Here is a 21,677-nt window from a genome sequence, read left to right on the forward strand (position 1 = left end):
CGAATCTGTAGGAGCCATTTACTGCCAGAAAGAGATAAAATTATCATTTGTAGACTTAACATTTCAAAAAAGTGCTTTTTTTGTCCCCTCTGCACTCTTTTATATTCCATAAAGAATGATTTGGTTTTTCTCCTTTGTTTCTCTTGTAGTTTATGAACCTACCAGCTAATAAAATTTCAGGAAAATCTAATTCTATTGAAAAGTTCAATTCAATTTTTTTTAATAGGAATTCTATTTGAACATCCTTGTTTTAACATAGCTGCCAGCAACACGAGCAGTTTTAGGGGTTGCTGGAGAACAGTTTTCATTTCTCATTCCAAAGATGTGCTGGATTTTAATAATTTCCAAGGGCAGGAGTCGATACTAAAATGACATACTGCTGTTGCCTGCTCAAAAGCCCCTAGGCACCCTAAAATAAACATTGCCAGCAAGGGCAGTGTACTTTCCAATCTCCCTGCGGTGGAAGTGGAAAAAAGTAACAAAAATTCTCTTTCACCTGTTTTTGCTCAGTGTACATCAGTCGCTTTTGAGTTCATGAGTTGCGGTTGTCTCCTGCAGGCGCCACTGGCCTCTGGGCTGGGCATGAAGCTAGAAGAGCTCCAAGACTGCCGGCTCCCGAGTAAGTCAGAAGCCGTAGTTTTGCCTGGATTGATGGGGGATGCAAAGGTTGCTTACAGATATTTTTGTCTTCCCTTTTCCCTTGCCCCGTTCCCGTGCTGGAACAGAAAACAGAGGCTGGTGTGAGTCATGGTGTTAATGAGTAGTTCGGGAGCTAACTGTGATCCTCAACTGGTGAATGCTCTTTGTCAAAGTTTTTCAGAGAACGCTCAGCTGAACACTTTATAAAGATATTTTTGTTTTGATATTAAGGTGCTGTGGCTGGTATCCTCAGACACACGATGGCATTGGTTTTGCTCCTTTGACAGAGGACTAGACGTTTCAACAGAGGGTCAGGAATGAAAAAATTCATAACTTCTACTGCAGATTTTCACTCAAGTTCCTCCTATTTCAAAATGCTTAAAAGAAATTAATGCTTTCAAGATGCTTTAAGATACTTTTCACTTTTAGAGTATATTGTGTCCCATCTATAGACCAGTTAGGATTTTGTTCACTCTTTTACCTTAGTGCTTTCTTACCTCCAGTTTCCTCTTCATGCTCCTCTTGGCTTTCTGAAGCAGTCTGACTGGCTAGCCAGGCTGCCTGCTTAATGCTCCGCTAGCTAAGTTTGCGTTTGGAATCAAACTTCCTTTGTTATTACAGTTGATTGATAGCAGAATTTGCCTGATTCCAGGGGTTGAGGCTGGTGGAAAAATCAACATACACCATGTGCTGACATCATCAGTGATTTCTACAGGGTTGGTGTAAGAAGTTCAGAAAGTGCTTTCTTTTCAGAAATTGGTCAGTTGAGATGTGCTTTGGTGGAAAGGAGTGAGTCTGTTTTGGAAAGCCTCTGCCTTAGGAATAAAGCCCAATTCAAGAGTGCTTTCTCTTGCATTGCTTGAAAAGTGTTTTCCGCATCGAAAGAACCCCAAGAGTTCAGAACCAGAACCCGCGATAGCAGCCAGACCTGTGGGCTGTCCCCCAGACCACTGTCTGCTTCTCGTGTTCGTGCTTGTCCAGAAGCTGTGTCTCAGCCGATAGAGGCTGTTGGTTGTGTTCACAGTCACTGTTCCTCTGTCAGTTATCAGGTGTGTTGCTCGCTTCGTGCTACTTCAGACGAATACACCGGTCTGGGGTCGTGCACTGTGTTGTGCAGTGTCCTGTGCACATGAAGTAGGAAATGGAAATTTCTGCTTGCAGCCTGATCACCCTTTTCCACCTCATAAATCCCTGAAATTTTCAACGGTCACTTCTGTATTGAATTTTGGCCCAATATTGGTTAGTTTCCACAGTTGGCTGTATCACTTTCTAGTTTCCTTGGCAGTTGTGCTAGATGCACGGACATCAACTTCGCTCCTCGGGGGGGAGATTGAAAGGAACCTTAGCATTGACTGGATTGTATCCTAGAGGACATTGCAGTATCCTAATGCAAAATCAATACTGTGCTTTTTTTGGACTGTTTCTGCCAATACTTTCACCCCTGGGATGATGAAGTTAGGAGCTGACAGTGAACAACTGAACCTGTGATACCTGCCAGGATCCTTGCCCTGCACAGTCCACAGTCTGAGGCTGAGGTTGCACTTCCAAGGTTTCAGTGCCCACTGCACTGAACAGTGGATTTCATTCCCTGAATGAATCTCCCCGAAAGGTTTGGATCAGCTCCTTCTTTGTGCTCTGTATTGCTCATGTGTTCAAGGTGCAAGGCGTGAAAGTTCATTAGTATTCTTGATATGTCTGAGATTAATCCTTAAATGAAAGCCCTGAGGCTTTGCAGTGTGCTGTGCATCTCTGAACCCTATTAGCTGTGCTTGTACGATAGGGGTGTGGATGCAGCACTGGTCAAACTTCCAGCATCCTGTTTTAATAGCGTCAAAACCAGGAATAACTATTTGTTGGAGGGGAAATTTTTTCTTTGACTTTTGCATGTTCTAGGGAGGATATGAATTATGGTGTGTCTACTTATGAGTATTTATGATATTCATCTCTCCTTTTTTAAGACAATGACAGTGGGAACAATGATCTTCAGTTTCCTTTTATTCCTCAAATGTGTGGGTTTGGGTTTTTTGTTTTTTTTTGTTTTTTTTGTAATACATTGAGAATCAGTCTGCACAAATCTCATGGAATATCCACGTCAGTGCAGCCACTTATGTGTGTGTACCAAATGCAAACAAGGTGATACAGGGAATCTGAGTAAAACCCCTTGCTATAGGATCACCTGGGAGTGCCAGTAAACATGCTTTGCCAGTAAACATGCTTTCTCTTTGCAGGAGAGTCTCATATTTCTGTTTTGATTTCCCATTTGATTAGTGAAGTAGCAGCAATAAATAGATTTCTATGCCACACTTTCTGAAAGGTGTTTAGACCTGGTTCAGTCAAGCTAACAGCTGAAGTCCAGCTATTTCCTGAAATACCTGTTCAGCACACCTTGTTCTTGCTACCTGGAAGGTCTTGGAGATACACAGAGGTACAGTGAGAACCTGACCTCATGCCAAATTTCACCATGTATCAATGCACCTCTGTGTTTCAGCTGTTGAGCTATAATGATCTGCAGTCTCCTGTTAGCTGGGTTTGTACGTCAGGTCTTTACATGTCACAGCTAGGGAAGTGACTGAAAACCCAGTTCAAAATCTGTAACTCCTTGCGTGTAGGAGCTGGAAAGATGGGTTTGCTTGAGAATAAACTTGTAATGCTTTGCAGAAGTGATGGTCAGTTTTAAAAGCAAAGAAGCTAAAGAAGCTTCTAAAAGAAGCAAAAGTTAAATAGGATGAATGTCTTGTGCTACTTCATTATTGCAGCAAGTGTTACTAGTAAATTTTCTAAACCTATAATGACATGTCGCTCTTCACTGTAATGAACACAAAACAGTTGTGATCAGGCTTTTATGATGACGGTTTAGTGGAGTTTTGAAATATTCTTTTACACTATAGTTGACTCTTGGATTCGCCTTTGCCATGACCTTGTTAAGAAGTTCAGTCAGCAGTGAGTATTTATAAATGACCAAAATCTGCTCAAATACCAAAAGGCATGACAGTAGAGCTGAAGAAAATCCATTTTAAGGAAAAAACTTCCAGAATGGTGGCACGTCCTAGCTCAATATAACGATATACGTATTTCAGTGGATTTACCCCAGTGTGGGGGCAGATTTTTGAAAGTCTGCCCTGTCACAAAGGAGATGGTTGAACTGAACCAAAGGACAACCCTTTCCTTTAGAGATGCGTTGAAATGGTTGAGATGAAAGCTTACACACATTCAAAAAGAAGGAAAAAGAAAGAAAAGAAGAGGAAAGAGAGGTCCCTTACTAATTTCTCATTTCAAATCCTCAAGACTTCAAGATTTTAATATCTCTTCTCAAAAAATTCAGCACTTGTACTATTGCTTTCTAATGGACTTTTTCTCCTATAGACAACAACTAGCACAACTAAGAACAAACTCTCTCATCAACAAACTCTTTCCTCTAAAAAAATACAGAAGTCTTAGCAATTTAATAAATCCATAATCAAAAACTTTTTCAGTAAATAAATACAGCCATTTTTCTGGCTAGTGAAGATGAGCGCCTCATCTTAACAAATAATGTCTACTTCTGATCAAGTTGATGTTTTACTAATTTTCACAGTTTCCACACATTTTCTCAGTTGTTTAAGACACATGAACCACTGATGATAGAATAAAGTGATTTTGGAAGTGTATATATGTTTTTATCTGCGTGGCAAAGAAAAATATGGAAATATGAAGTCACCATATGACATTTTCAATCTTTCTGCGAGCAAGTAATATTTACCAGTGAATGTAAATATTGAAGCTGTGCTGAAGTTTCATTGACTATCTTTACAATCCTCTTCATCCCTCATTAAAATAGAGTCTTAAAAAGCGTTCTCTGCAGGCATATGTGACCAACTTTGACTACCTTCTTCTAGTTGTTTGGAAAATTTTTTCTTCTTTCAATTTCATATTTGGAATATTTCATATGATGCCTTATCTTACTTCCTAAAAAACCTAAAGTAAAAGCTACAGGACTGAGAAGGAGTTTTCCTTTTATGGGAGTCTTTATTTTGACATATTATGTGTTCAACATAGGTCATGCTGAAATCATGCTGGAAAAAGATCTTTTTCCACTACCCCTTTAGCATCCCATGCCAAAAATTCTGGTTTAGAGCTTTTATTTTCTATGCACAATAATTGGTTTTGCCAACCTGATTCCAGTTGTCTCCTTGCACTGTCATTTTAATAATTTCATTCTGGTATTCAAACTTCATAAGGACATCTTGATGATGGCGAAAACCAAATATCTGAGACTTTGGTAGAAGCCTGCTAATAGCCTGTTAGGGCATCAGAAGAAAATGGAGCCAGAGCTGGGTGGGCTGTGCTGAGGCTCTTTGTCCTGCTTGTCTTCTTGCTTTGGAACAGCAGCACTGCTCAAGTGTGATTTCATCTTCAGTCTCTTCAACTTTGGGCTCTTTCAGACTGAAAAGTTCTTTGGGTTCATTGCTTTTGCTTTAATCCTCAGGCATCTAAACTTCCTTGCACATCAGAAGTGACAATACTTTAAAAGCTTGGTTTGTACCTCTTCCAAAGGCCACCTGTGTCACGGATGGGCTGTCCACAGCCTAGAGCTTCCCTAACCTCCTACATTTTTCTATGCCTGTCTTTTGGGAATGCAAATTACATATGAAACATGATTTACTTGCTTGAAATATTGGCACAGATCAAGACAAAGCCTTTTAGCTATTAGTAATAACCAAAAATATGCCCCACTTTGGCAGAGCAACAACTGAAGCCCAAGCCAAGCGAAAGGGAATAGCTGGAAATGGTGAGACTAATATCTGAAGTGTGGGAATATAAACACTAACAGTATCCTCCCATAAAATGCAGCCTATACAGTAGTTCTTCCCAGACTTCAGACTCCCGTTGAAGAGTCTTCAAAACAGAGGGAAGGTCTTGAATCTCTCTTGGGATTTACACTGTCATTTGCAGGACATTTTTCACATATTTTGTCATAACTTGTACTGTGCTTGCAAAAACATTTGCAGCCTTTGTCTCCTTTTAAAGCATATCAAGTATGTGCCCTGCATAGTCATTTGGTTTGAATTTCCTAAACCCCAAATGCATGGCAGGGAACTAGTATAATTAAATGGTCTAGTGGTCGGCTTAGTTTTGTTCTTCTTAGTATTTCCCCAGTTGTGATCTTTGCCATCTATTTTAGAGGAAATGGTAAAATCTCCCCAGAAACAGTAACAACAATGGGAGTAAGATCTAGCAACTGATCTACACACTGGCCTCAACTTGGATTTTCCAAGTTTATGTGCATGGTTTCAAACACAAAAATAACTGCAACGGATAGTTTTGTATTCCCATTTTGGAGGTGGACAATGCAAGCTCTAATCAATGGGTGCTGATCAGATACCTGCCGTCAGGTACATTTATTTGGTCTTCCATTATTTGAATGTACAAAATAACAGGCACAAACAAAGATGACCTTTAAGCTGATTTCTTATCAAGTGCTGTTCTACATAACATGGGCAGCTCTTACTCTGGGGATAACGGGGTCCACCTCTATTAGAGTTTTGTAAACCTCACTAAAATCTTTCCTTGTTTTTTTCTCTTAATAGTTGCATGCAGTGGTGGTATAATGCAGTGGGGTTTTTGGGACAACAGTATTGCAGAAAACAAGAACAATTGTGATTATTCATTATCAAGATGATACTAACAAAGAGTTACATGTTGGAAAACATGAAAATGGTCATTACCTTGTAAAGGACAGTGTAACTTTGGTGAAATCCTTGTGAAGATACAGTGATGGATTACTTTTTACTGGATCGTGAGAGAGGAAGGGAGTGTCAAAGACATCAGGAGTGCTCAGTCCAAAATAGATTCTTCTGGGGAACTGTAGGTGTTGGTTATGTGAAGTATATGGGCCCCAAACCAACAGAAAATCCTCAGTCTGCCTTGAAAGTTGGTAATCAATTTATAATTGTGCATCTGCACAAGAAGAGTAAGTATTTAGAATTGCTTATGCTACCTGGTGCACTGGGAGTCATAACTAGCCACATTTTTCTCTTATGTTTTTGGGGGGGATTTTGCCATTAGCTACATGGCAGAGGATTCTAAATGGTGGTTGACCTGTAGGCCAAAATATAACTGTTATGGCTTTATCTTTCCACTTCATATGAGATACATTAAACCCCACCAAATATATCCAGACGTTACTTACATCTTGCATTACTAGAGGAAGTAGTTTCAAAACTTTAGATTGATAAAGAAAGATGTTCTTCACACTTTATCAGAATCAGTAGCTCCTTGAAGTTCTCCGGATAAATCGTTCTGTGTACTTTCTTAGTTAATATTTCAGCTTATTAAAAGTATCACTCTTTAGTTAGTGGGGTTCAAATAGAAAAAAGGTGGGAATCAGTCTTGTTTAAGGAAAAAACTCCTTGGACGCCTAAATACAAACTGAAGTCTTAGGAAATAGCTTATTGTTGATTCTGCCACCTTTGGGATTATGTGAGGACAAGGGAACTACATAGCATGAATTAGCATTACATAGCATTTTTGCTGTAGCTTGCTCAGTCTAGGGAAAATTACTGGCTGTACTTTGGATAGGTAAATTTATTTTCAGGTACATCTATAACCCAGCTTTCTATCTTTATCAGTTAGGGTTGTTCTTTCTTCCCTTGGTTCAAAGGTATGTAAGCAATCAGGAGGCCACTCGAGAATCAGTGCTTCTCCACATTGGAGTGGGAGTTCCTTCAGGGTAATTTGATGCAGCAGTGCAGGACCTAGCACTAGCAAGAAGCAGCTACTTGTTGCTCAGGGAAAGAAAGGAGAAGACTTCAGTTTTTCTTTGCAATTTGTTGGCACGTCACATTTATTACAGAAGAATCCTGAAGGTTTTTGGGATCTCACAACATCCAGGATTAGCACCAAGGCAAAATGGTGCTGAACCAACACAGAAAAAATTACCATTCAGCAGTAGAGGGATGCTGAGTCAATAGGTGTCAGTGCAATGGTTTGATCTGCTTATACATCATCATGACAAAAGGGGGAATTATTGATGTAACCTCAAGTGCAGCTCGAAGTTCAGAATCAATCCATCAGATAGCGAAGGAGTTGTTCGTGATGTTCAGATTTTGATCCAGCTATTTGAGTACTTGGAGAGGTAGTGTTTCGGTTTCAGTCCACCATACTGTCCATGGGGCTGTGAAGTCATATTATACTTCTATCCTGACATCATATCAGGAGGGTGATTTGTTGCTTGTTTCAGGGTCTTCAGGGAAATAGAGGAAAGTAATTCTGTACATCCCAGATTTTTTAGTAGAGATGATTAGGAAGCCCATTACCTCGATCAAGCACATCGGTGCTTCTCACCCCCTTCTACCTGCTCTCCTTGCCTTACCCCTGCTTGTCTTTGTAGTTCTGCTCTGTGCTACGATGGCTTGTGACATCCTAGCTTGGGGCGTAAACAGCAGAAGACAAGATCTGAAAAATATACATGAATAAAAGGTCAAAACTCTCCCAGGAAAGAATAAAGTTTTGTTGTTTTTTTTTAATGCATAGTTATGAAAAGCAAATTAACCTTTGGGTTTTTGAGGAATTCACTGTGACAATGGTTCAGCTTGAAAATAAACAGCTGCTACTCCAAGTATAGGGTCCAAAGATGCCCCAGTTTATTCCGCTGACCCTGAAGATCACAAACTATATAGTCCTGGCTTTAAAAAGTCATGTTGATATTGCTCATCCACAGCAGCCTGGAGGGGCAGAAGGCACAGGCCTACATGTGGGAGATGCTGGGCCATTTTTTTTTTCCTATTTCAGTGAGAAAACAAGGGCTGCATTGTGCCTTTGGTTTCTTTGAACTTATCTGCTGTTTCACTTGAATTTTTCTTTGGCAATATTACACTGGCAGAAAGAAAGACAAAAAAAGAAAAGAAAAACTGTAAGAAGTTTTCACAGTGAAAACTGTGAAAAGAAAAATATGTGGAAAACAGAGGAGGGAGATTTCTACCATATCTGAGTCGGCCAAGAACAGTGTATTATTGACAGACGCGTTGTCCTTTTTCCCCTAAGTGACCTGGAGGAAATAAGATCCCAGCTTCATTTGCAAGGGAGAAGAGTGTCTCTTTAAGGTTTTTAAAACATCGTATAATGATTTGAGAAATTTGATTTGATTTTAGAGACTTGGCCTTCCACAGGATTATGATAAAAATGCGACATTAAAAGAAGTTCAGGGAAACAGACAGGTCAGCAAGCATATAGTGGACAAGATTAACTAATGACTAGTGTCATTTTTAGGTGTGTTAAAAGGATAAATTATGGTTTGAAAGAACACTGAGTGATATAAGTTATGTGGCAAGTGAAACAGAGTAGTATTAAGAAAAAATATCAGGCAAAAGTGTGTATCTGAAGCTGTAAGATAAAACTGCCTGTAAGTTTTCTTGGAATAGCCAACTTAATTCTGCCCAAGCAGAACGCCATTTGTTTCACTGGTGTCAGTGAGATCAGTCTTGCCATATATTTGCTTTGATGCAAACAAATAAAAAAATCCATTAACTATTAGCAGGTGCTAATTTGTATATGATTCCATGAGCTCTGTTGAGTCTCGGGGTGAGTCACTAAACATAAATTAGGAAAGGCATAGAAGTTTTCTGCTGGTAATTTGACTGTGTAGGTGAATGCAATTTCCATGCAGAGAAGCTATATTAGAACCAAGGGCTGAAGCAGTCATTCATGATCATAGGATAATTCAGGTTGGAAGGGACATCAGGAGGTATGGAGTCCACCTTCCGGCTCAAAGCAGGGTCAGCTATGGGGTCAGACTAGGTTACTCAGGGTTTTATCCTGTCTGGTCTTGAAAACCTCCAAGAATGGAGACTGCACAACCTCTCTGGGCAACCTGCTCCACTGCTTGACTGTCCTTGTGGGGAAGAAGTTACTTCTTATGTCCAGTCTGCACCTCTCTTGTTTCAATTTGTCTGTTGTCTCTCATCCTCCTACCACGCACCACTGCGAAGAGCCCGGCTCCTTCTTTTTGACAACCTCCTTGCAGGTGCTGAGGGGCTGCTGTTAGGTCCTCCAAAGCCGTCTCTTCTCCAGCCTGAACAAGTGCAGGTTCTGCAGCCTCTCCTCATAGGGTGAGTGCTACAGCCCCCAGTCATCTTGGTGTCTCTCTGCTGAACTCCCCCAGTCTTGCTTGCGTTGGGGGGCCCCAAAACTGGACACAGTATGCTGGATGTGGTCTAATGAGTGCTAAGTAGAGAGGGATAATCACTTTACCTGGCTGTGCTCCTGTTAATGCAGCCCAGGATGCTGCTGGCTTTCCGTGTTGCTGGGGCACAGTGCTCAGCCTGGGTCTACCAAAACCCACCGGGCCTTTTTAGCGCAGCTGCTCCCCAGCCAGTCAGTCCCCAACCCATATTACTCCAGGAGTTAGTTATTCCCAAGTGCAGGATTTGTCCTTGTTGAATTTCATACGGTTCCTAATGTGGCTCTTACTGTTTGAAACCATTTTTTTGTTTTCTTTTGAATGGGTCAAATCCTTCTCCACATGAAATCAGTGAACTGAACTGATGACCTCTGTAGCTGGTTTGCCCTAGCAAGTATGCAAATGATGTATTTAATCCATTAGGATCGTTACCAGGGATTTGGATGAGTGGCTTATACCTAGGAGACTTATACTGCCACCCCCTCTGTGATGGGCAGAGTCCTGCTTCCTCAGAGATCCTGCCCTGCTCAAGTCTGTGCTTCCAGACCTGCGGGCTGCTCTCAGCAGGGAAAACCTGCATGCTCCACTCCTGAATTTTATTCTTGCCATTCTAGCAGAACTAGCTGTGTTTCTCCACATTTTTCGGATCCATCGCTACAACTTGCCTCCTGTTTCAAAACAACTGTAGGTTTTTTTCTTTGGACACCCCCCTAAAATCAATCTTGTGAAATAATAACATAAAGCTAAAGAAAAGTCAATAAAACAATCTGTCTTTATTCCAGTGAACTCCTTGTAGAATTTTCTGCTCTCTAGTTTAACTTTCTCTAGCTAAATAAGGCCAAACATGCCCGGTGTGAGTCCTGTTGAGTACTGTTTAAGTCCTGTATGTATTACTATTTTTATTATTTCAGGAGACCTTCTTTGGTTTGAATCTGGACATTTCTTACACGGAAACCATGATCACTGTTACATGAACTAGAAGAATAAATCCCGTTAACAGGAAGGAAGAGCAGGCTGAGTTCCTCCGATTAGGACCTGCCTTTCAGGGAAGACAAACAGTTGCATTTGCCTACACTGGGTTACACGCATACTTATTTCTCACTGTATGTTGTGAGCTCTCATTCCAGCTAAATCCCCTTCTGTGGGCTCACCAGCTAGTGAAGGGCTGACAGACAAAATGCATCTTTTTGTCTCCTTGGTGGTCAGTCTACAGTCTGAAGAAGCATCTCTGGACCTCAAAGCTGCACAGCTTAAACCACAGAGGAAACATTTCTTCTTTATTGGGTACAAAGCTTAGTAAACACCAGGCTAGACTCAGGCCCAAGGGATTCTGTGTAGATCAGATATTCAGATGAAATACCGTCAGTGACAAATGCCTAGAAAGAATAGTAGGCTCGCCTCATTAACTTCATTCACCTGGGCATTTGACGTTTGATATTCTGACAGCTTACGTACGTTCTGAGATATCCTTCAGTCCTTTTTCGTCCTTCTAAATGACAACCCTGTCTTCAATGCCATTTGCAGAAATATGGAATAGGAGTACTTAGGAGCCGTGTTACTCTACCGTGGCTGTTTGGGTGGATATGGAGGAAGTGAGTAGACTGTACACAAAGAGGAGAGGAAAAGGCTAGTCTCATTTTCTGCGTCCGTGTTGGTGGAAGAGAGATTAAGTGAATTGCCAGGACTAGATTTCCTGCATTTTGTTTCCTGAGTCCCCGTAGAAGGAACAGTTTAAACAAAATACTCTATTCTCTCAGTTTTAATGAGTACTAGCTTGTCAGGCTGTAATAACACTTCTGTGACTCATCATAGCCAACTTTAATACTGTTAAAAATAAGGGCTGTATTTATGGCCCTTGTACAGCTTCATCTACTTTTTAAGCAAGACAAGTTCATTACAGTATGATCCGTAGGGGGCATTTTGAACAGGCAATAGCCAGCAATTAAAATATATACGGGTATCCTATGAAAGACTCGGGCTACTTCATAGGTTTGGAGATAAAATTATTCTCTGCTGCTGGTGGGCCTCAATATGTACTAAGCATATAGAAATAGCAGTATTTTCCACTCTGGCAGAGCCTTTACACTTTGCAAACCTTCGTAAGTTAAGTCTCGCTATGTGAGGAAAGAAAAAGCACCCGACTGGAAATCAGAAACTGGTTCTGGTCCTTGCTTTGACGCTAGCCTGTTAGGTGACCACCAGCAAACCTCTTTATCTCTCTCCTAAGTCTTTCTCTTCCTAGTCCCTGTTGTCTTCTTGGATTTTTATCACCTCAAGCCATCAAATTTCAGCCCTTCAGATTGAGATTTTCTGGTTTTGTATCTGTACATGCTGCTGCAGTAAAAACAACCAAACAAAAATCTTTTACTTCACATATGGCAAAAGTAAGGGACAGAGAAGTTAAGTATCTTGGCCAAGACTAGGAGAAGAGCTTGTGTTTCTTGATTTCTAATTTTGTACTTTTTCTCCCCAAAATACTTTTCCAAGGCATGCCAAAACAGGGTACCTTGCAAGAAGTAGCTTGTAGCTCAAGCTGTCTGTAATACCAGGCGATCAATAATTCACATTTTGTGCTAAAAGCAAATTGCAGTTAACTTTCTATATTTTCCTTCCACCATTTAATACGTTAGTTTCCCATGAAGAGGGAGGCTCTGTATTGCCTAGCAAGCTTATACATGAGTCATACATTATATAAACCACTAAAACATTTTATATTTTACAGAGAATAATGTTCTTGCTCATTATGTGGATGAAAGGAGACGGCTGCATTTCGAATGAGATGTATAATTTAGACACTTATTTCTACGACTGTTTGAAACAGGGAATGAAGAGAAACTTTAAAATGTTTGAAGTGACTAGAGTGCTTCTTGTTTTTTACTGTGACTAGCAAAATACACAGACCAATAACTTTTAAGATTGTGCTAATGGAAGAATGGCTCTGAAACGCTAACACAATCTTTGCTAATAACATTATTTTAAGGCATAAGCAGAAACTAATATTTGTCAGTTTGTATAAAAAGGCAAAGATTTCATATTTTTCAGCCAGTAGTTACCTACTTTGCCACCAAAATGAAAAGAGGAATTGGAAATTATATTTCAGGAAGATTAGTCAAATGGTAAGGAAGAGGATGTAGCCGCTTCATTTGAATATTTTGGGGAGATTTTTTATCTTCACCTTTCTAAATGCTAGACACTAACTATGAAATAAGAGCATGGAACAGTCAATATTTCAACAGTGCAGATTTCATTCAAGTGAAAATTCAACATCATCATCTTGGCTGTGCATTGGAAAATATTTATTTGTTCTCTTTTTAGAATATTATTGCAAATTACATTAAATACTCTTTCTGAAGTTTTAGACCTGAACAACCCCAAATACCATCATGTTCTGCAAATTAGCTGCACACACTTAAGTGCTTATGTGCTTTGGTGAACATGGCTTTTATTTAGAAAGCGTAATTCTGATTCTCTTAGGGCAGTCTCATTGATTTGATAACCAGACTACCATCTCTTGTGTTTCGTGGACTGTTCTTGGCAGCTGCTGGATTTGTGGATTTCTGCATCAAACTGGGCTAACGTTTTCCCAGATCTGTGACTCTTTTAAGCAAAGGTAGCAGCTAGATATCTCTGAGCAATGACAGTGTAGCAGGTTCATGTCCTGAGTTTTGAACCCCCTGTAGAAATTAATACAAGATCTTTGCCTTGTAAAAAATCTCTCGAAACCGTTGCATTATTTATTTATATTCAGCTTCAAGGCCAACACTTCACAAGCCAAGAGAGGATACAAAGGAGCCCGTGGCTGTATAAATATAGAATCTTTTTATTTGGGGGTTAATAGATACAATACAATTTTTGACTACATAAGAAAGCAGAGTTTTCAGTGCATACATTCTTCAGACAGACAGGAACAGGGCAGACAAACATTCCTTAGTGTTTTGAGTATTACATGGCACTTAGGTTATTTTATTTAAGTCCCCAGTTATTGAGTTTTCCCAGTTTTCATTAGCTGCTTTGACAGCTCGAAGTCTAAGGGAAACTGAAGTGAGTAATAAGGATGTACAGGCTGTTGTGAACGGGATTATGAGGCAGGACAACGGGACACCACTCACTGCATTCCTCACCGGCCTGCTTTAACCATGGCCCTTAGGGCATCACATTTGCTGGGGTCCCAAAGGACCCAGTCTAGCAAGTTTTCTTCTTCTGTGTTAACACGTTATGAAGACACACATACGTCAAACAAACAAGCCAGCGCTTGGGCTAAACACTTACATTCTAGACACTCTCTGACCGATTCGTGATAGGGTCAAAAATCTGGAAGGCTTCCCTGAATTTTACTTGCATAAGATGGCGCTGGTGTCATTGCATAGGCAAAATTCCTTCTGTTTTTTATGGGGCAGTGTGAAAACAGGAATATGGATCCCAGGGTTGGGCCATTACTACTTGTAGGGAGGGACCAAGGAAATACTGGTACCTTCTGTATTTTCCATCCACTTTATCATAAGAAAAAAATATAGGCTGAGCCTTGAGTATGATGCTGATCCTGGCTAGCTCGTGTGTTCAGAAAAACCCTGCAGTGCTTTACCTTGTTACGGAGCTACTGGCTAGTGATGCTTCCCTGCAACTGCTTTGTTTCCTGGCGTTGTGCAGTTGGTGCTGCAGGGAGCTAGAGACCGGTGACCCAAGAGCACAGCCGTACAACTGGAATAGGGCCACATGAAAATTTCGGAGCAAGATAGGACATGATAAGGCTGTGCCAGCGTTCAATGTGAAGGGTTGTTGAGAAGAAAATTCTTAAGGTGTTGGCTGGCCAGTTACAGGCTTAAATGCCAACAGACGTTCCTACAGTATACAAGAGCCTAAATATAAGGAGTAAAGTGCCCGGACTTACTTATTCTACATTATTCTAGATGATTGCTAAGCAAACTGAAGAGCAGTGTTCATCTTAGTGTGAAGCAGAGCAGTTTATACCGGCAGGCAACCAGGAGAATTTAAACCTGCAGGCAGTCTTAAATGTAGTTCAAATTTCAGTGGGTTTGTTTGAGACTATTATTCAGAAAGACTTTACCTTTTTATCTGACCTTCCTTGATATCCTGGGCAGATGGTGTGGACCCAGCATCCTGGTGAGGGTGAGGATGACTTGGAAGAACCAAAGAGAAACCAAATTGTTTGAGAAAGGACTAGGAGAAAGACGAGATTCAGATAGATAGACAGCAACCTTTGACTTGCTTCAGGTATCAAATACTGAAATAACAGAAGAGAAAGAAGCGTCTCTTGTTCAGGGAAGGATACAGAGAGGCTTCCAGACAAAGCAATATAAACTAGTTTCTCTTGCTTATATTAGAAACATTTTTAAGGTGAAAAAAAGCTTGCTTTAGGTTATCTAATTCAGCCTCTGCAAGAACAGAACACACAAAACAGCGGGTGAAGCTACCTCTGTACCTGCCCTTGCTCTAAAGGCAGAGAAAACCAACTGGAGGGACTGTGAAGAACATCAAGTATCAAGAAGTACATGGAAAGTAAAGAAAAGAGGAGGTAGGAAACCAGGCTGTTGTAAACACCAGCCTCAACAGTAACATGCAGGGGAAGGCACCTTTTCCTTGCTTGGACTCCTGCATGGCAGGTGATTTTTGGGGAGAAGACAGTACTTTTCTCTGGAAGGTGCTGAGTCCCTTCGCTCTAATTCTCTGGGATTACAAGAGAAACGAGCAGTAGGAGGAAGCACTACTAAGGAAGAAAAAGGGACTTGCTAATATCAGATATCATTGAACTCACTAAGGTTAGAAAAAGCAGGTGGCTGACAGGAGTCAGATAGGAATCCCTGAGAAGTCTGAAAGAACAATAATCAAACGTTACGTCATTTAAGCAGTTTGGCCCCTTCTCTTGCTCTAGCCGATAGACCAGTCTTGAGCTAAAACAGAGGCAGTAAAATTCCTCTCCTTTACCTTGAGCTGTGTGGCGACACTTCCAGGAATGAGATAAACCTGCCGGATTCCTCTAGATCCCTGTTTCCTAACTGAAGCTAAATAACAATTGGGAGTAAGTGAGAGCCAGAGATACTTCCAGCCAAAAGGAGAATTGCTATGAAATGGCACTCAGAGGGTACTGTAACCTGGAGCCTGGCCTGCAAGCATTAGTGAAATGTTTAGTAAAGATACTTAAATCTGTTATATGAGGGTATCTCTTTCTCATTTGACTAAAATGTTACAAATATTACCACATAAATGAATTGCTATATTTGTGTCTACTGGGTAAACTATATACATCATTGTAAGAACAGAACAATAATTAAATTAAGGGAGGAGAGAAAAGGATGAACAAAATATTAGTAAATAAAATAGAAGACATATGTTCAATAATACTTTTCAGGCAATATTTTTGCTTGTGGCATTTATCGTAAGTAGGAGAAACCTTCCACGCAGAATAAATGTTGGAAACACAGCTGCCCAACCATCAGTCACTTGCCATTTTCAGAACATTTGACAGCCAACTTTATGGGTTTGGAGGGTATCTGTGCGGCCGGAAGAAACGGCCATCGATACTGCTCGAGACAGCCGCTGATTTTGCCGCTGCGGAGGAGCCCTCAGTTCTCCAGGGGCTGTCGATGCAGCCAGTGCTTTAACACGTGTCTTGAACACATGAGCCTGTGCTGTGTTTTCAGATCGTCTTACGCGAGGTAAGAAAGGCTGATAGGTGCTACTGGGAGCCAGAAAGGCTGATCTGGCTCTCAGGGCTCCGTTGGAGTGTCCTCGTAGGTCCCGCTCTGGAAACACCCTTCACGTTCCTCTGGTTTCAGAGGAACGTCTACATTTTGTCCTTGATAAGAAGGAAGGAAAATATACTCAGCTCTCTCGGAAGCACACAGTTCACACAGCAGTGTTTCCCGTCTTTTCCAAAATGGAGAGCGTACTTGCAGTTTCTTCCCTATATGTTCTTATTTTGAAGTTTAAAAGCAAAGGTTTTTACACACTGCCACTTTCATAAGCTGCAGAGCAAGGCGCAACAACAAACCGTCTCATACTGATGCCTTTATCAGTACAGCCAGACAAACCATATGCACATTTTTTTTACATTTTGCCATGTGAATAAATTATTTCCCAAAGAAGTGATTTACTATTTGATGAGCTCTATAGATAGTTAATTTCCTATTTGATGAAAAACTGATATAATGAGCTTACTGCGGCTCATTAGATGAATTATTTTCCAGTAGTTTCTTCTGTTGTTTGACCAGCTCTAGTTAATACATAGGTACTAAAATACAAAGAAGTGCAAAAATGACCATAAAGCAACTACAGACCACAACTTTTTAGCAGGTCCACTATAAAGGAGGGGCTCTTGAGTCACGGCAGATGATTTCTTTAGTAGGTCAATTCTGAAGCTGAGGAGACCCAGAAGTGCAGTTCCCAAGAGCCCTTTCTTCAGATGCTTCAGCATTCACAGTTAACATGGTATGGGGCTTGGCGCTTTGTTTTCCCCTGTGATAATACCTGAGGCTTTTTTCATGTTTATTGCAATGTAACCAACTCGAACTGATCATCCAGAAACGTTTTCTTCGCTGCTGCGAGAACATTTAGGCTGTCTTCACCAAGGTGAAATGATTGTTTTGCAAGTGTTGGATTTTTTTTTCTTCCTTTAGCTTGTAGTCCTGAAGAAAAACTCTTTCTCTCTGAAGAAGACAAATCAGAGTGTCAAGCCTGAGAAGGAAAGGAAAGGGTTGTGCAGACCTTGGAAGGAACTGTGCACAGAGAGAAGTCTATATATGGACCTAGGGTTACAATTTAGCAGGTTATAGGTTTGACTGTCAATGAACATCTTTCTCATCCTTGCTTTTTAGGCTCGGGAACCTAGATACTTTATCCCTTCTAGTTTTCTAAAGTCAGCTCTGATTATTTCATAGCACATTAAATGACAAGAATTATTTGCTTACTTGGGAAACTGCTGTGAGAAAGACAGGGGTATGCGTGGGACCCGCGTGTGCCTGCTTGCAGGCCAGCAGTCCCTACCACCCACAGCTTTGGGGTGCTTTGGGGGTAACACATCTTGCATTTCTCAAACGTGGGCATTTTTGATCCATTCAGTGTGTATGATTAGAAAGTGAAAAAAGCTTGGACTTAACCATGAAGGGCTTGGATGCAGAGGGCATTTCATTCCATACCAATATTTACCTTGGCGAGACAGTCGGTGACAAATATGTATCACATATGCTCACAGTTTAGCATGGACTAGCATTCCCAAACTGTGTGGCATCTGTGATGGAAGCCAGAGGAAGTGCTTTAAAAAAATAAAAATAAAAAAAAAATCCGTCTCCAGAAAGAAAACACAAAATTGCTGCTACACTGCTGGCGCCTCAAGAGCGTATGCGCATTTATATGTGTAACTGTTGTTAAAGGGCGTTGTATGCACACTCGCATAAATATGTGCACGTGTGGTGGGAAATTCTGTTTATTTAAGCTTAACCAGTTCTTATTTAAGGCACTGACGATGCCTTGCAATCATTAAAGATGCATCTCAATCAAGGTTCCCTAATGCATGCATCCTAAAATAAATTGCTGTTTTGACAAGGAGAAAACACAGGGAAACAGCTTTAGTCACAGTGTATGCCCTGAAAGCCTAAGAGGCCGGCCTGTGCCGTGATACGGGAGCGCCGTCTGCTTTGTGCGGGCTGTGCCGTTTTAAGAATGGGTCCTGTAGGCAGGGAAAATATATTGCAAATTGTAACAAAAATCTTTCGGGCATTTCAAAACTGTTTGGGGGGGTGAGATCCCAAGTTAAGAAAAATGTTGTAGTTTTGGATTTTCTCCAAAAACAAAAGGTTAGAGTTTACGGCTGTTGTTTTCAACTGATCCTTTACAGCATCATACTGTGCAATCCCGGCAGGATGTGTGCAAGGCCAGTAGAATGAATCCTGCTTCCAAACTAGCTTGACATGACTCTTGGTGACTCATACGGAGTAAGAAGTGAATGAAGGAACTGGCAAAGCTGCAAGTGCCAATGAACGGTCCCAGTTAGGGGAAGGAGGAGTGGAAGCAGGTCTGGGTTGCAGCTCCTATTTATGATTCCGATAGACAGAATTTTAATTTACTGCGTATGTCGCAATAGGCCTGTAAAGGTAGCAAGATGGGTGCTCCTAAAGAGCTTCCATTCGCATCAGAGATGTGCCAGAAGAAACACGTGAAGCAGCGGGCAGTCAGATTTCCTTTCTCGTTCTACCCAGCCTCTTTCCCCAGGCCTGGAGTCACGTGAGAATTTAGCGTTGTTAAGAGAGGCGCAAGGGGCCCTGGATCAGCTTGGGCTCGTTACACTGGAGGGGCAGAGTAGTGAATGACGGAGTTGTAATCTGGAGGTGGGCTGTGGCATTCCAGGTTTGGATCCATAGGGAGAAGAACAGAGTCTTCCAGTGTGAAGTCCATGGTGTCCTCTTCAACCTGTACTGCTGGCTGGTATTTGACAGCCTCGCGCTCATGGTCGGATAATATGGATTCTTTGCTCTTGCTAACAGCTCTCCGCCTGTGGAGAACAAAGTGTAACATATTGACCTTGTCTTCATAAGGTTTTGCCTCTATCTGTCATTAATGATCAAAATTAATTTTAAATATATAAAAATCATTTGAATTCAACTTTGCAGCAGCCTGTAAGACAGTGACATTTTACAGATTGGATAATGGGGGAACTGAATTAGGTATTCCAAATAACTCAGTGTATCAAAAGTAGATTTGAGGCTGAATCCAGAAGTCCTCATGCCATGTCTTTTTAGCTTACCGGTCTTCAGAGCACTGTGTAAACCTTAGTTATAAGTGCTCCTGTCCTATACATGCAACAATATTCTCTCTCATTGTTCGGACACGAAGCAGTAATTCTGACTTTTCTGAAATCAAAACTTAAGGCTATGACTTTAAGTATAATAAAAGATGAATTAATAACTAATCTATGATAGACTCTAATTTAAAATAATACTGAAAGCAACAGTGTGTGTTGAACCAGGCAGTGTAGGGCAAAATCTCTCTCGTATTCTTTAGCCCTTTAAAATTACTGTGCAGCAGGCCAGTGAAGAGCAGTGCTTTTCAGCGTTATAACTGCTGGCCTGTAACCGATGCTATTAAAAGAGAGCCAGGTTTCATTTTCTGCTGTCTTCTCTCATTATAGGTGATGTAGGCAGTGGGAGAGAAGCAACTTATATCGCTTAGAGCAACCCCAATGGTAAAAGTGGGAGAACCCTGGAGAGGATTTGTATCGCGAGGTGACCTTGAGGAAAGGTAAGCTTTGTGAACAAAAAGGCACTTTCTGTTATAGGCTGCCTTAAAAATCAGGGTTTGTTAAGCCTAGTATCTTCCATCTGAGGAATTTTTTGGAACATGTCTGGATAATTTAGGGTTGGTTCTGATAAGGATCCCAACCTGAGAATGGTCTTTTGAGCTTCTCTGCTTTGCTTAGGACCATTTAAGCTGCATCTCTTTGGAATAAGCCACACTCACAGGCTGATTATGGCATTGCTCGTGTCTCAATTCAGAATGACTCATGAATGTGCCTGGGAGAATTTAAAATTAGACAGTACTCAAGCACTTTGAGTGTCTCTTTCACATGTGTTTAAAGGAGCATAAAGCTGCATTCTAATGACCCTAAAACAAAACCAAATAATTAACAGTTCATCAAATAATCATATTATTCATTACAATTATTTTATTTGTTTGTATTGCTGCAGTGCCTACAGACTCCAACAGTAGATCAGGGATTCAGAGTGCTGGGTGCTTTACAAAAAAAGCAAAGCCAGTTCCTGTTCCAGGAAACATAAAACAATAGCCAAGAGACAGATACAGTAATTGGAGGAAGGGGGACAAAAACGGTGAATAGGAAAAGTAGTAGATCCAAGACACCAACCGTCTGCACTGTTATATTTTTGTAGATATTACAGCAGAGAAAACCATTGCAGACTTAAGAGCATTGCAGACTTGATTCTGGATATGACAGAGTTGTAATATCCAGTAGGCACAGCTCCTTTCACCTGAAGGGGTAAACAAATATGCCCTGCAGGTTATGCTACTATGACCTTAGAAGTTGTGTTATCTTGCCTCTGAATCTGGAACCTGCCCAAAGCTTCAAATTTCCAACAAGCTGCAGGTATTCTCAGTCTGGCTGACAGAATTGGTGTCGGTATCTTCATTTAAAATTTTGCTATTTCTGAAAAGGTCCTGAGTGTGCATGGAAAATGCAGTGCATTGGCTAGGGTGAAACAGTGGTCTATGAATCTGTCTGCAGCCACATTTAACAACCTGTAGTGCCCATCTGTGAATCATCCATCCCTGTAGTTCTCCTCTTGGGGAAGTCTGCGGAGTAGGTGATAGTCTGTATATCATAGTCCATGCAGCCATTCATTCTAAGCCATGAGCTAACTGAGATGCTCAGCCAAATTCAGACATAACATAAACAGCTGTAACTCTCATCCGCTGCAATGGGAGATTGGCTACTTTATAGCTGGCCTGATTTTAGCATGAGATGGTGGCTCTTCACAGAATGTTTGTATCATCTCCAGCTTGGCCCCTAGGAGATGAACCCAGGACCTCTGAGTTGTAAGAGAGAGCCAGCCATCTCTTGCACTTCTAAAATAAACTGGGGTTCCTGAGACTTCTACAATGCAAAGACAGAGATTATAGATTAAGGCCAACATTACTGCACTCTTAGACCTGCCCATGGCATTGAAACCAAACCTGGGTGGCAAAGCAGAAAATCTAAAATAAATAGTAACCCTGAGAGCTCCAACAATGTAGCAGTCTCTGATTTCACGGTCTAAATTTCCTCTTTGTCCAGAGAAAAATGTGGGTGAAAATTTCTTCTATATACCATACGTTTGGCAGCCGTCCCTTTCTGCACACACCCACTTTCTCTGTA

General features: G+C 41.0%; 1 protein-coding gene and 1 long non-coding RNA gene across 3 annotated transcripts in view; one reads left to right on the plus strand and one right to left on the minus strand.

Annotated features, from left to right (window-relative positions):
- The window catches only part of LOC106489851 (uncharacterized), a 310,540-nt gene that overhangs the window by 90,886 nt on the left and 197,977 nt on the right, over positions 1-21,677 (plus strand). For both annotated transcript variants that reach the window (XR_010885584.1, XR_001293477.2), the window contains exon 4: positions 19,938-20,047. This is a non-coding gene — a long non-coding RNA (uncharacterized lncRNA). The remainder of the gene's footprint in view (positions 1-19,937; positions 20,048-21,677) is intronic.
- Positions 13,597-21,677, minus strand: part of LOC106489849 (vascular endothelial growth factor receptor kdr-like) — a 147,194-nt gene continuing 139,113 nt past the window's right edge. The window contains exon 30 of the mRNA XM_067304380.1: positions 13,597-19,301. Within this exon, the coding sequence (XP_067160481.1) occupies positions 19,091-19,301 (211 nt within the window). The 3' untranslated portion in view covers positions 13,597-19,090. The remainder of the gene's footprint in view (positions 19,302-21,677) is intronic.

This window comes from Apteryx mantelli, chromosome 13, assembly GCF_036417845.1.
Source record: "Apteryx mantelli isolate bAptMan1 chromosome 13, bAptMan1.hap1, whole genome shotgun sequence".
Taxonomy (NCBI): Eukaryota; Metazoa; Chordata; class Aves; order Apterygiformes; family Apterygidae; genus Apteryx; species Apteryx mantelli.